This window comes from Sparus aurata, chromosome 10, assembly GCF_900880675.1.
Source record: "Sparus aurata chromosome 10, fSpaAur1.1, whole genome shotgun sequence".
NCBI lineage: Eukaryota > Metazoa > Chordata > Actinopteri > Spariformes > Sparidae > Sparus > Sparus aurata.
The window spans coordinates 16,937,552-16,950,005 of NC_044196.1; the positions used below are offsets into that span (position 1 = coordinate 16,937,552).

Genomic DNA, 12,454 nt, shown 5'->3' on the forward strand with positions numbered 1-12,454 from the left:
ACTCAAGTGATTCATCTGAACTAACCTGACTGCTGATTAACCTGAGTTAACTCAACCAGTTGGCTGAATGTGTCTTTCACACCCAGGACCTTCTTACTGTGGAGAACAGTGTTAAAGTGCAGCATCATTCCAGCCTGGAAGTTATTTGAGATGCTTTTGTTGTTCCTGATGGAAAAAACTACAGAACTCTGATTACTGGCTGCTTTTCAGTTATTTTGTTCAAATGCTAAAACATTTTTTTTTTTAATTATTCTGTTCATTTCAGAGACTTCATTACTGCTAGAGAGAAATATTTCCTGCTGTTTGATTTAGATCAATTAAAACATTAAACATGACATTTTCATCATGACAGATAGTCCAACTTACATGATATTGTCAATTTGATGACATCACTCCACTCTGTTGAAGAATATGAGTCTCTTCTTCCTCTACACCTGTATTCTCCACTGTGAGCCCTAGTAACACTGATAATCCTGTAATTATTGTATGTTGAAGGTCTGTTTAAGTTGTCTGGAGACCATTCATACTCCCACTCAGTGTCTCCTCCATCTTTGATCTCACATCTGAGAGTGATCGTCTCTCCTCTGTATATTTCAGACCAGTTTGGCTGCAGAGTCACAACAGCCTTGTTTGGAACTGTTCTTGTACATGAATTCACAGAAAGGAAACAAAAATGAAAAAGTTAAATGTACATCATGTCTTGTTTCTAATTTATCAACAAATACAAAGTGAATTTATATAAAATGTCAAACTCACCCTTTTTGTAGATAGTGATTGAATCACTGTACTCTGTGTAGTAAACTGGCTCTCCTCTTCCTCCTCTGCACCAGTAGACTCCTTCCTCTGAGACTCTGATTGGTCCAGCTGAGAGTTGAGAGGTCAGAGGTTCAGATGTTTTCTCTCCTCTGTACCAGAAGTATTTCCAACCAGATGATGATGGGTTCACAGAGCAGGTCAGGGTCACACTGCCCCCTACAGGAATGTCTCTGTCATCAGCCCTCAGTTCAGCCTTTGGTCTGTTTGCTGTTTGATTTAGAACAAAGACGTAAAAAAGGAAATTAATGTCACTGTGATTTACTTCAGTTTATATAGTGCAGCCCCTACAGACAAGAAAGACTTGAACTGTGAGACTTAAATTTGCATTAATATTAATACTGGACACATATTCGTTGAAACCTGGCCAAGGAGCTCTCTTACATGTCATGCCTCTCTCTCTTTTCCTGGGTTTCTTAATGAATTAGCTGCTGCACTACTGAATGTCACATTTGTGAAGGTAAAACCTTGAATTTACAGAAGAACATTTTCATTCTTTGTTAGTCTTGTGTCTAATGTCTAGTTTATCATGCAGGTTGCATTCTCCATTTTTCATAAATGGTTTGGTAAAGGGTCTTCATGAACACATCAACAAATTTTCAACATCAGGATTTAAAGTTTGTTCTGCTTAAATCTGGTTGAAATAAAACATGATTTTGTCATTAATAACATAAATGTTTAACTCCCAGCACAACATGCTGATTGTGTATTTTCTCAGCAGCCTCCACTTCCTCTTGTTCACAACTACAGTATTAGCAGCAGTACTGTGTAAACTTTTCCTTATGAACAATCTCCCAATTCCAGATATTGATGAATAAAACTGAACAACATAAAGGAAGCATCCTCAGATCTTTGTTTCTGTTAACAAAGTGAAGGAGGTCAAACCAGTAGCTCATTGTTGACATGATGAAGGAGATTTAAACAGTTTTATTTCTTTGTTTTCAGAAAAGTGAGAGGTACTGGACTAACATGACTAACAATCACTTTCCCTTCACACTTTGAGCATTGTTTAAGAAAGTAAAGAACGTAGGTTGTGAGAAAATAATAAATAGAAAATACTAAACTCACCAGTTTCCTCAATGACGACTTCATTACTATCAGGTGTGATGACATCTGGTTCTCTTCTCCATCCTCTGCAGGTGTATTTGCCTCCTTGTGAGATAACTCTGTATGATTGATCAACATTTTCAGTCTGAAGAAGAGTTTTTCCAGAATAGTCTGACGTCTGTCTGAACCACTGATATTCAAATCCAGCAGGATCCTCCACAGAACATGTCAGTGTCACTCTGCCCCCCTCTTGTATGTCTCTCCTGTCTGCTGTCAGTGTGGCCGTACGTGCTGTTTGGTTTAGAAAAACAGGAAACATTTTGAATACATTACACAATGTAAACCTTAATGTTTAATGAACTGATTTGTACCCTTGTTACAAAATCTGCTTGAAATTGAACACTTCAGTCTGTAAGTATGAAGAGGTAAAAAAAAAAAAAAAAAAAAAAAAAACTTCACTGGATGACAGTGAAGTTCAACTGAAAACTGCTAAAAGCTAACATGTGCACATTTGATTTTTTGGGACATATCATTTGGATTCTTGGTGCAGCATTTAAAACGATAATATATGTTTTTCATCTCAGTGAGACAGCTTCTTACCTTTCACTCTCAGCTCTCTTTCTTCAGATTCTGTCCCATCAGCAAACTTACACTTGTACCAGCCCTCATCTGACACTGACACTGGATCAATGGTCATTTCTCCTGTTGTAGATGACTGATGGTTTCTGTTTTGAAGAGAAGGTGATCCATCTTTGAAAAAAGTAGCTGTCATCGTATGACTTGTAGTACGATGTTTACAGCGCAGAGTCACCCAGTCTCCTTCAAACAAAGTGAATTCAGGAACTTCCAGGACTGCATCAGCACCTATGTAACAGAGGTAAAGAGATGTTTTATTAATATTAATATTAATTTTCAAAAGAACATATGATTTATCTGACAACTAACATGTCATTGTCTGTAACTTCTTTATCCCTTTATCAAGCGGTTGCGGGGGCTGTTGCTGGAGCCAGCTGTCTCTGGACGGGGGCAGGGTACACCCTGGACAAGTCACCAGCTCATCGCAGGGCCCTCACTGATGGCAGAGGCTGCCATGCAAGGTGCCCACTGCACATCAGGAGGAATTTGGGGTTCAGTATCTTGTTCAAGGACACTTCGACATGCAGCTCAGCTCAGCCCGGGGGAGCCAGGATTTGAACCAGCTACTTCTGATCACTAGCCGACCTGCTCTACCCGCTGAGCTACAGCCGCCCAAACTAGTTATGTAGTAGTGATATTACATCAATACAAAATGTGTTTTTTTTAATGATTTTACTCACACATAGAGACTAAAAAGTAATACAGTTTAAAGACAGACATAGATTATGCCAAAGAGCATTGAAACTGTTCTGGAGGTTTGTACTCTTCAAAGACTCACGACTACTTAGATTATTAAAGACACTTTAGTTTGGTTTATAATTTGTCAGCCATCTGTTTGTGAAGCATTTGGCAACTTGTGACTGTTGCAGCTCCCAGAGGTAATACCAAGAAACACAGCATGAGGCAGCAAACACACCATGTCACTGCCCAACATGAGTCAGTGAGTGACAGACTGTTGTAAGTGACTGTATCACCTGTTGGTTCTTTTCCGTCATCAGAGTGATTTTCTTCTCCATAATTCTGCCCTTAAAATGATTAAATATGTAACAGACTCTTTGGTTAATTTACAGTTTCATATTAGGATCAGCATCAGCTCTCCCCACAGAAATTTGCAAAAGAAAGACCTGTGAACAAGTGAACTCTTTAGCAGTAAAATCACCATTTTTGTGATTTATATAATATTCTGTTATAATTTTGTATCGGGTTTAAATGAGGTTTTGTTCATTTGATCTTTCTAACAAAGCAGTTTGAACAGCTTTTTCTACACAGCTTCAGTGACACAAACTAAAGTAGCTTTACAGTCACTAAACTTATACCATGGTAAGACCTCTGCTGCGCGTCGTCCGATTCATTTCTGTTAATGAACACCTCGTCGGCCATTATCCCTTACTTATTCCAGTGTGAAGTCAGTGGTATCATGCAGAGCTACACTTTCCAAGTAGCTTCCTTTAACAACTGAGCACTAATCCAGTCATTTCATAATGTGCACTGAGTAAAATGAAACATATATGGAAAAACACAACTGCAGAAACAAGGGATCAAGAGTGATACAGTAGGAGATATATAGGACAAACATAATCAGTCAATATAGAAAAGATAACTAGTCACCTTCAGCATGTCCGTACAGGAGTGTATTCAGCACTAAAATAAAGATTCAAACTTCATTAGACCAGAATCAAATACAAAATCCAGGTGGAGTTTCATCAGTGGCAACTATTGTTTATCAATCAACAGTATCACACATTTCTGTGATGATATTCTGCTACACAGCTACAGAGGTGGGAAACACATTTAAAACTCTGCAATATATAGAGGCTGAGTAAAATAATCAATACATGTAATTCCACAGCTATATACATAATACCTCAGATAATATACTGTACATGCATTGTCCAGGTATGTGAACAAGAACTAGTGCAAAAGTAACTAGTTGAGTAATATACTTAACATAATCCTCCAATCTGAACCAAGACAAATCAGCAACAAAGGTCATGTGTACACAACTACTACACTGATATAAATACTGAACATCATATAGAAAGTCACAGATGTACTCACAGAATAACCCGAGCACACCGAGCAGAGTGTGCCCCATCTTCACATCCAGCACCCACACCGTCGGCTCTATCTTATAAATGTGAGAGCAGAGTTTTTCATCAACTTCCTCGTCTGAGTGCAGTTCTCACTCTGTTCTTTCTTCCCTTTCACACAAAGAACTGCAGTGGCTTTGACCACAGCATAGTTTGACACATTTACATTTCCTGTCCACTGTGAAGTAGTTATGTTCATCCCTCTTGCAAAGGTTTGTTCCTCATCCTTATTTCACATCCAAAAAACACAAGATCATTGGATTTAATCATATTACATCACACTAACATTTTATTGTTAGCTAATCTGTACATGTTATGCTGTATTTCAGTGAGGGTGTGTGTTGTGTGTACACACAGTGCAGTCAGAAAGTATTCAGGTACCTCCACCTTTATCACATTTTGTTATGTTGCAGCATTATGCTAAAATCTGTTACATTCTATTTTCCTTCATCAATCTACACTCAGTAACTCAAAGCAGAAAGTAGTCAGGACCCTTCTGGTGGACCTCATGGGACCTTATTTCAGAAAGAAAATGTACAGTAGTGAATAATGAGAGACAATGGAACAGAGGGGAGCTTTCTGCTCTCTTCATGCTCACTTCTGTTCATGAGAACTGTTGGTCTCTGAGCTCAGCCACTTCCTGTTGGTGACGTTGTGGCAAAACCACCCAAAAGTGAGACCATGTAAAGTTTCTGTGCTGGGGTGAGGAGACACACACCTCTACAGTACTAACGTAGTAACATTTTATTGCAGGTATATTTGTGCATTTTATGCAGTAAATGCTGACACTTTGTGCGACCACACTGCCTGTGTTTTGTTATTGGCCTGTGTTATGTGTACACTATGTCACAAATACAATTTTGTTTCAAATACTACATCAGCAAATACTCACCAGAGTAAAACAGCTGTTTCTTGTTTGACTTCAGAATAAAGAATTTATAAAGTCTTGAAAGTAGACTCAGTTTAAGAATTAAATGTTGACAAGTTAGAGTCAGGAGTCTTCAGATATTAATCTAAAAAGGCCAAGTATTATATTAGCTGTCAGTGTTTCAAAACATTTAATCTTTAAGACATAACCTGGCCTGTGAGCTGCAGCCTGATAAGATTAAAGAGTAAAGAGTAAAGGAGTAAAGATATCTGTGAAGAGAGATGCCTTTGTTTTTGTCTTATGTTGCTACAATTGAGTGTCTTAGTGTGAGAACAACATTCAAAGCCAGTTCTCATCAGCATGACTGAAATATGTTTAAAGTTCCTTTTCACACATAAAGGTGTGATGCTGAGATACCAGGAATTAGACAGTGACGTTATTCACAACTTCTGTTTTTTTTTGTTTTTTTTCTTCAGTGTTGAGTAAAGCAGGAGGACATTATGAGCTGCAAAAGGGTCGAAGAACATGAAAAGTTTAAAATATGAGAAGTTGACAGAGTTATTATTACTTAGAGAGAACTCCAACTCTTTGAGAATGAGGCTCACAGGTAACCTTGACTTGGCATCCTGGGACTTCACTACAGCCGCCCTCGTCTCAGAGGTAAAAAGGAGCACATGCATTGTGTCAGTATCAGTTAGTGTGGTTTGACGCCCCCCTGTGTTAAATATGGTCACATTTAGAACCAAGAGAAATCTCTGTTTGTCTGATATGAGATAAAAACAGTTCTCCACTAGTCTGCAAGCCTCAGCACACCGTGATGTTTTATCAGAATTTGTACTCGAGGTTCATTTTCAAAGACAGGGATGGTGCAGTGAAAGCAGCAAATAAGTTCTTCATGAAAAATATATTCCAACACTGTGATGTTAAAGCTGAGCACTGCAGGTGTTTCAACACTCACACTTTCTTAGAAGAGCATTATCATAAAATAGTTTGACATGCATTGATTTGATTAGCACTTACAGCCTAAAGTTGACCAGATTATCTCTTCATGCCTATATGGAAATGTATACATTAAGTCAGCTACAAACATCTGGCATGAGAGATAAATTCAGTTTTATTGCTCTATAGGGGGCCTTGTCCTCAAGCTAAACTTTAACGCAAACACAGAGCTGATTAATGGCTCTGGGGCCCCTGGACATGTAAACACCACACCGGCCACACTTCTTACTTCACAGTAAATTAAAACAAACTATCACTGTTAAATCTTAACTCGGAATGTGTAACTGTGCAGTAACCTCACCGTGCTACACACTGATTCTCTGTAGTTTAAAAGGACTGGGATGAGGGGGTTCACCTGCAGATGTTTGCCATTAGGGAAGTGGTACAGCAGTCTCTTGGGTTTGGTCCTTCAGAGTTGGTGTTTGTCCATACTGTACGTGGTCCCTTGAAGCTGTTGAGGGAGAAGTGGCTGTGTGAAGGGACAGAACACAGTTTGCTGGAATATGTCAGTAACTTCAGGCTGAAACTGTGTCAGGCTTGGGAGACAGCTAGTGGCAATCTTGAGGCAGCACAGGCCCGGATGAACAGATGGTGTTGCTGTCCGGTGCTGAAGCTGCCTCACCGTCTGTTAGTCTGCTGTTGGGAAAGTCTCAGAGGAGCTGTCCAGTGCTGGTGATGTGATGTTTATGTCGGTGATTCACAACCCATCAAACAGCATCCATATCGAGTAAATCCAGATACTTTAAGACACACTGACATTAAGGGACATGATCATTGCTACAGGGCTCTGTGGCAGTTTGGCTGTGCAGTCAAAAAAGGAATTAAAAACACAACTGACAGCTTACTGCTGGAAAACAAACTGTTTATTGACGTATAAAATATTCAAAAAGTTTTAAAATACGATGAATATAAGATACTTTGAGGTGAAAAAATACCCACAATACCTCTCAGTTAACTTAAAAATGACAGAGAGAAAACATACATACTGTACATGCAATAGGAGATGTTGTTTGATAGCAGATTATTATTTCTATCAAAAGTCAGTGTTGACGTCTATCCTGGATCTAACACTTAACAAAGACGCTGACTTTAAAGCTGGTACCCTGCTACACAAGCTTAAACATATTGTATCAAAGTTGCATTCAATGTTTCCCACAAAAACTGAACACAAACAAAAGGTGACAACATAAATGAAGCGACGCCTGCGAGCTAGTTCAGGCAGTCAACTCGAGCTGCACTGCCACATACACACGTGACATGCTTCACTCTCCAGACCATCTCACAAACGCACCCTCTCTATTGAGCGGGTTATTTAAACTGCATGAATTTCCCTTCTCTCCCTCTGGCTCGTCAATGCTGCTGTTGCCCCGCACAAGCATCATCGCCTGCTCTTTCAGCCCACCACTGACCCTGCATCCACCTGCAGGCTCCGTCTAGGAGGGAATATATTTAATCATCACTCCCCAATATCTCATGTAAACATATCTGCGGGGAGTGATGAGGTCAGAGCCTAGACGCCAAACTCTAAATATGTTCCGCTTGCAATAAACATTTCAAACGTGAGTTGTCTAACTGAATTGTAAAAATGAAAAGTATGAAGTGAGTAAATAAAACAGGGATTCTGCTTCAGTAGTCTTGTGCTAAAAGAGACAATAATAAAATCCATATGAAGCCATTATTTTACATCATCTGCTAACAAATGAACTGTACAGAATACTGAGCATGTCTCATATTTCTACAGCAGTCTAATGAAATGCTGTCAGCTGTAATAAAAACTTTGTTCTTTACCTTTAACCTCACATATAATGGTTACCTTTTCACCTTGCACAGCCATCACTCACCTTACATACTGACATTCTCTTTTGACCCTACATATTATTACACCTGAGAATATGTGTGAGTTATGATGTGACCTGAGAGTGAACTTGTGTCAGTAACAATCTGACATGGGGTCAGCAGTGACCTCGGCTCATTTAAGGGAACTGTGTTGGTCCAGAATAAACGTTCTGTTCTCAGGACACTTATCAGTTCACCGTAGGTCTTCCTCCTCTCCTCTCTCCTTACAGACCTGGAAGAAAACCACAAAAAACAAAAGTATTGGGTGACTCAAGATGCTTTCTGACATGTTATTCTGGCTTGTATCCATTTAATCAGCTGTGGAAGATGTCATTACAGTATGGACATTATACGGCAGCATTATTACCGAGAGATGATCCCGGTTTGACTTCAGAATAAACAGTTTCATCTGCTGCTGCAGGAGCTGATCTTCCTATAAATGGAGATCAGACATGGACATTGTCAGGGTTAACGTCTCCACTGTGGGAGTTTACATTTCTACAGAATTGAATTATGTATGAAATAAAACAAATTGTTATGAAACAATGCATATAATAAAGAAAACATTACTTGAAAGAAATAGGAGGCATAAAAACAATAAGTAACAACAAACAGCTAAACCAAGACCAACATGTTGGATGATAACAGCTGCAGGTGGATGCAGACTTTACTGACCTTTCTTCTTCTTGCCTGTATTGTGACTGAAGACTTGGGCATACAGCAGATTGTTGTCTGAAACAGAGGGCTGATCTTAATATTTGTGTGCTGCACAGACGTATACACTACAGCTCTGTACAGCTGGATGGATACACAGATGGATTGACAGGTAGAATAATAATAAAATACATTTTGGATCCTTCTCTGTTAATTTCATGACAATACAGCAGCGTCTGATGTTTAAATGAAAATCTAAATATTTCCAAATGAGTTTTCATCACAACACCTCAGCTGCTGTGTCTTCTGTTGATCTTGTTGTTGTTTATATATTTTAAAAGAATTACAGAAAACATAAATTAACAATCACATTCTGTCTATAAAAAAGTCAAACTTAGAAAAACTCCAAAGTGTGAAAGGTCAGAGAAATGTGTGAGATTTACAACTCTGGTGACACCTAGTGGTAGTTTTTAATACTTACCCAAGGTGACCAAGATTAACAACAAATAACAACAAATAATCACCTCCAGTAAAATGATACACAACATTTCAAACCAAACTTTGAACATGACTGTTGTAACTGACTGTACCTGCAGCTCCTGTCCTCACATCAGAGTAAACTGATCTCTCCTCTGGTGTGTGTTGCTTCCCTGTGAAGACAATCACATGAATCCATACGGAAAAATAATAAATCAATAGTTTTTACACTAAAGATATTTCTATTTACTTCCTGTATTTAGAGTACTCACCCTTCTTCCCAAAGTGTCTAAGTTCAATTGAAGAATATGTGACGTCCTGGGATCCACCTGCAACTGAAATGTACATATTTAGTTACAGGATTTTATATCGATCACTTGGAATCAGTTCTCTTAAATCATGCAGTGGTTGCATTTCTAACGTTCACTGCAGAACCTCAATAGATTCAGAAACAGTATCTGATCCAGAGTAGAACATGTGGCACATCTAGATAACAATGATGACACATGTGCTGCAGACACAGTGATGTAGATACTTGATGAAAAAGACACATTTTCAAAGTAACTACATCAATTATAGTCACGTGTCATCAAAGGTGATATTTTCACAACGCACACTGATAATAAGGAAATTATCTAAAGTGATGCTAACACACCTCTGAGGCTGAAGGTAAAGCAATGCTTTGAGCTAAATGCTAACCAGCAGTTCCAGATGTTTTGGCTTCACTTTTGGGGAGCTGTCATGTCGTCCATCTTTATATACAGTCAATGATCCTGACTCATTTGAAGTAATGGAAGTGATCTCAGTGCTGTCAACCATAAATCTGTTCACTTCAATTTAACAGGGTGTTTCTGTAATGCATGTTAATAAAAGGTATAAACTGTACCATGTTCAGTGTCTTCAGAGTGTTTGATTGATTCATACAGACAGACATCACCTACAGAGCAGAGAGAACAAGACACAGTCAGAGTCATCTCTTTAATTGTATTATACTAAGAAAATGGCATACATATATATCTGATTTATATAAGGATATTTTCAATGTTTACCATGTAGAGGAGAGGAGTATTCATTGCACTGAGCCTCATTCTGATCTGTGTTGGAGCTCTCAGACTGGATCGGCCTAAAACATGAAGCAAATACAAAACATTTAATAAACAGGAACATTGAATGTCTTGCTGTTATGTTCAAAATGTTACAAACAGTTTTGCACCAACCTCTTGAAGCATGTATCTGTAAAAAAGATGACGATTTGTTGTTACATGGTTTTGTATTGTGAGTTGTTGTACTGCTGTTCTATCTCATCAGATCAGAATATGTCTGTATTTCAATTCAACATAAACACAAAACATCTAATAACAGAAGAAGAAGGTCTCACCCTTGGAAGGTCTGTGGCGATACAACAGGAGCAGAAGAATAATAAGAACGATTCCACAAATCAGCCCAACAATCAACAGTACAGGAAATGAAGAGTGTTCAGGCCTGGACACTGCTGTAAGAAATAACACATAATAACTGTTCATAAACTTATATAGCATGTTTCTAACACTGAATTTATAAAGCTTTAATAAATATCACAGTTGTGTCACATTAAACCATAGTGTAGACAAATACACACAAAATAAAACTTTCTTTCTCAGACAGAAACACAGTTTACATAAAGAAAATAGAAGAAACATTTTAATCCTACTCACCCTGAACTGACATCCAGCTCTGTGCTGACTCTTGTCCTGAGTGTTGACACTTGTAGAATCCTTCATCTGACTTTGACACTGCAGAGATATTTAACTCCCATCTGGTGTCACTTTGAATGAGTTTCTCATTGTGATAGAAAAACACAATGGAGTCAAATGTTTGTCTTCTTAATTTGCAGCTCAGACTAACAGAATCTCCCTCAGTCACAGGACGGGCAGGGCTCAGCAGGATCATATTTTTATCTGTTAAACAGTCAAAGAATACGAGGTTTCAGTCAGAGATCAGCTGGTCGAGGAACTTGAGAATGAGTGGATGTAGAGAGATGAGAAAAGATACATACTGGGTTTTTTTTCTTTGACTTTTCTCATTGATTTAACAGTGATCATAAAATCTGATGTTTTATCTTCATACACCTTGTGTGTCTTACTGTTCAAGAACCCTTTCAGCTGCTGAATCTGCAACCTCACAGCTAAATGTCACTAAATCCTTCACACTGGACTTTAAATGGTGATCATGGACCTAAAAACTGAAGAACAGATCAGCCACAAATCTATATTCTATTTTTATACATGGTTAAAATCACAGTATAGTTAAATACTTAACTATGTTATTAAGTGAAACCAATTAATTACCAGAGAGATCATGAAGCAGAGTGTTGGGCAGAACTCTTAACATGTCAGTGTACTGTACTCCTCAACACACAATGGGATGTTTGAAATAATAAGTCAAAGAAAAACAAAATATAATAAAATCATACTCTGTATAGTGATGTTGACTGTGTTGCTGAACTCTCCTGATCCAGACTCACACCAGTACACTGCATCACTGAGCCTGTTACGTCTTTAGTTTGCATGTAGATCCAGTCATTGTCCTCCAGGTGGTGCAGTCTGACAGGTATCTGTCCTCAGGTGATAACCTCTTCACTCTCCACTCAGTAGAGTTTCCCTCACAGCTCAGTGAGACAGAGTCAGAGGTGAAGTGTTGAGCTCTGTCAGGACTCACTGTGAGAGACGCTGATGAGTGAAAATCTGAAAAACAACATGTGATAAGAGGTCAAACAGAGCACAGAGATCTTTAGATATAACATGCCTCAATTCAAATAGTCTTTAGCTTTTTTATTGCAACAATGTTCAGTATTTTCTTAAAATTAGGATTTCTGCCTTGAGCTCTTGCTACCATTCTGAGTAAGTTATGTGATTGGCAACCAAGTGACTACAGCTGCTGTAAGCAGTAAGAAGAGCTTAAGTATCCAGACTAAATGTATTTTTTGCTAATGAGAGTAAAGTTTTAGCCAAGTTATCATATATCTCTGTTTGTGTTTTATGTTAATGAGTGAGGA

At 38.4% G+C, this 12,454-nt stretch overlaps 2 protein-coding genes across 2 annotated transcripts in view; both read right to left on the reverse strand.

Annotated features, from left to right (window-relative positions):
• The window catches only part of LOC115589409 (uncharacterized), a 47,837-nt gene extending 45,280 nt beyond the window's left edge, over window positions 1-2,557 (reverse strand). The window contains exons 1-3 of the mRNA XM_030430251.1: window positions 2,461-2,557; window positions 1,079-1,100; window positions 757-893 (exon numbers count right to left, since the gene is read on the reverse strand). Of these exons, the coding sequence (XP_030286111.1) occupies window positions 757-893; window positions 1,079-1,100; window positions 2,461-2,557 (256 nt within the window). The remainder of the gene's footprint in view (window positions 1-756; window positions 894-1,078; window positions 1,101-2,460) is intronic.
• A 4,741-nt stretch (window positions 2,558-7,298) lies between these two features.
• LOC115590508 (low affinity immunoglobulin gamma Fc region receptor II-like) lies at window positions 7,299-11,947 on the reverse strand. The gene is made up of 11 exons (XM_030431897.1): window positions 11,873-11,947; window positions 11,115-11,357; window positions 10,799-10,912; window positions 10,638-10,653; window positions 10,470-10,543; window positions 10,307-10,357; window positions 9,693-9,755; window positions 9,534-9,593; window positions 8,965-9,021; window positions 8,657-8,722; window positions 7,299-8,521 (listed from the first exon to the last, which is right to left on the reverse strand). Exons 2-11 carry the CDS (start codon window positions 11,347-11,349, stop codon window positions 8,514-8,516), a joined length of 744 nt encoding a protein of 247 aa, XP_030287757.1. The 5' UTR covers window positions 11,350-11,357; window positions 11,873-11,947; the 3' UTR covers window positions 7,299-8,513.
• Window positions 11,948-12,454: the final 507 nt, after the last annotated feature.

What these genes read in the sequence shown, in the direction of transcription:
- LOC115590508 (XM_030431897.1), bottom strand. Translation starts at nt 11,349, where the DNA reads ATGATCCTGCTGAGCCCTGCCCGTCCTGTGACTGAGGGAGATTCTGTT. An exon ending in CTCTGAAGACACTGAACATG is followed by an intron (nt 9,756 to 10,306) that starts GTACAGTTTATA and finishes TGTACATTTCAG; the next exon opens with TTGCAGGTGGATCCCAGGAC. An exon ending in TGTGAGGACAGGAGCTGCAG is followed by an intron (nt 9,022 to 9,533) that starts GTACAGTCAGTT and finishes CCTCTGTTTCAG; the next exon opens with ACAACAATCTGCTGTATGCC.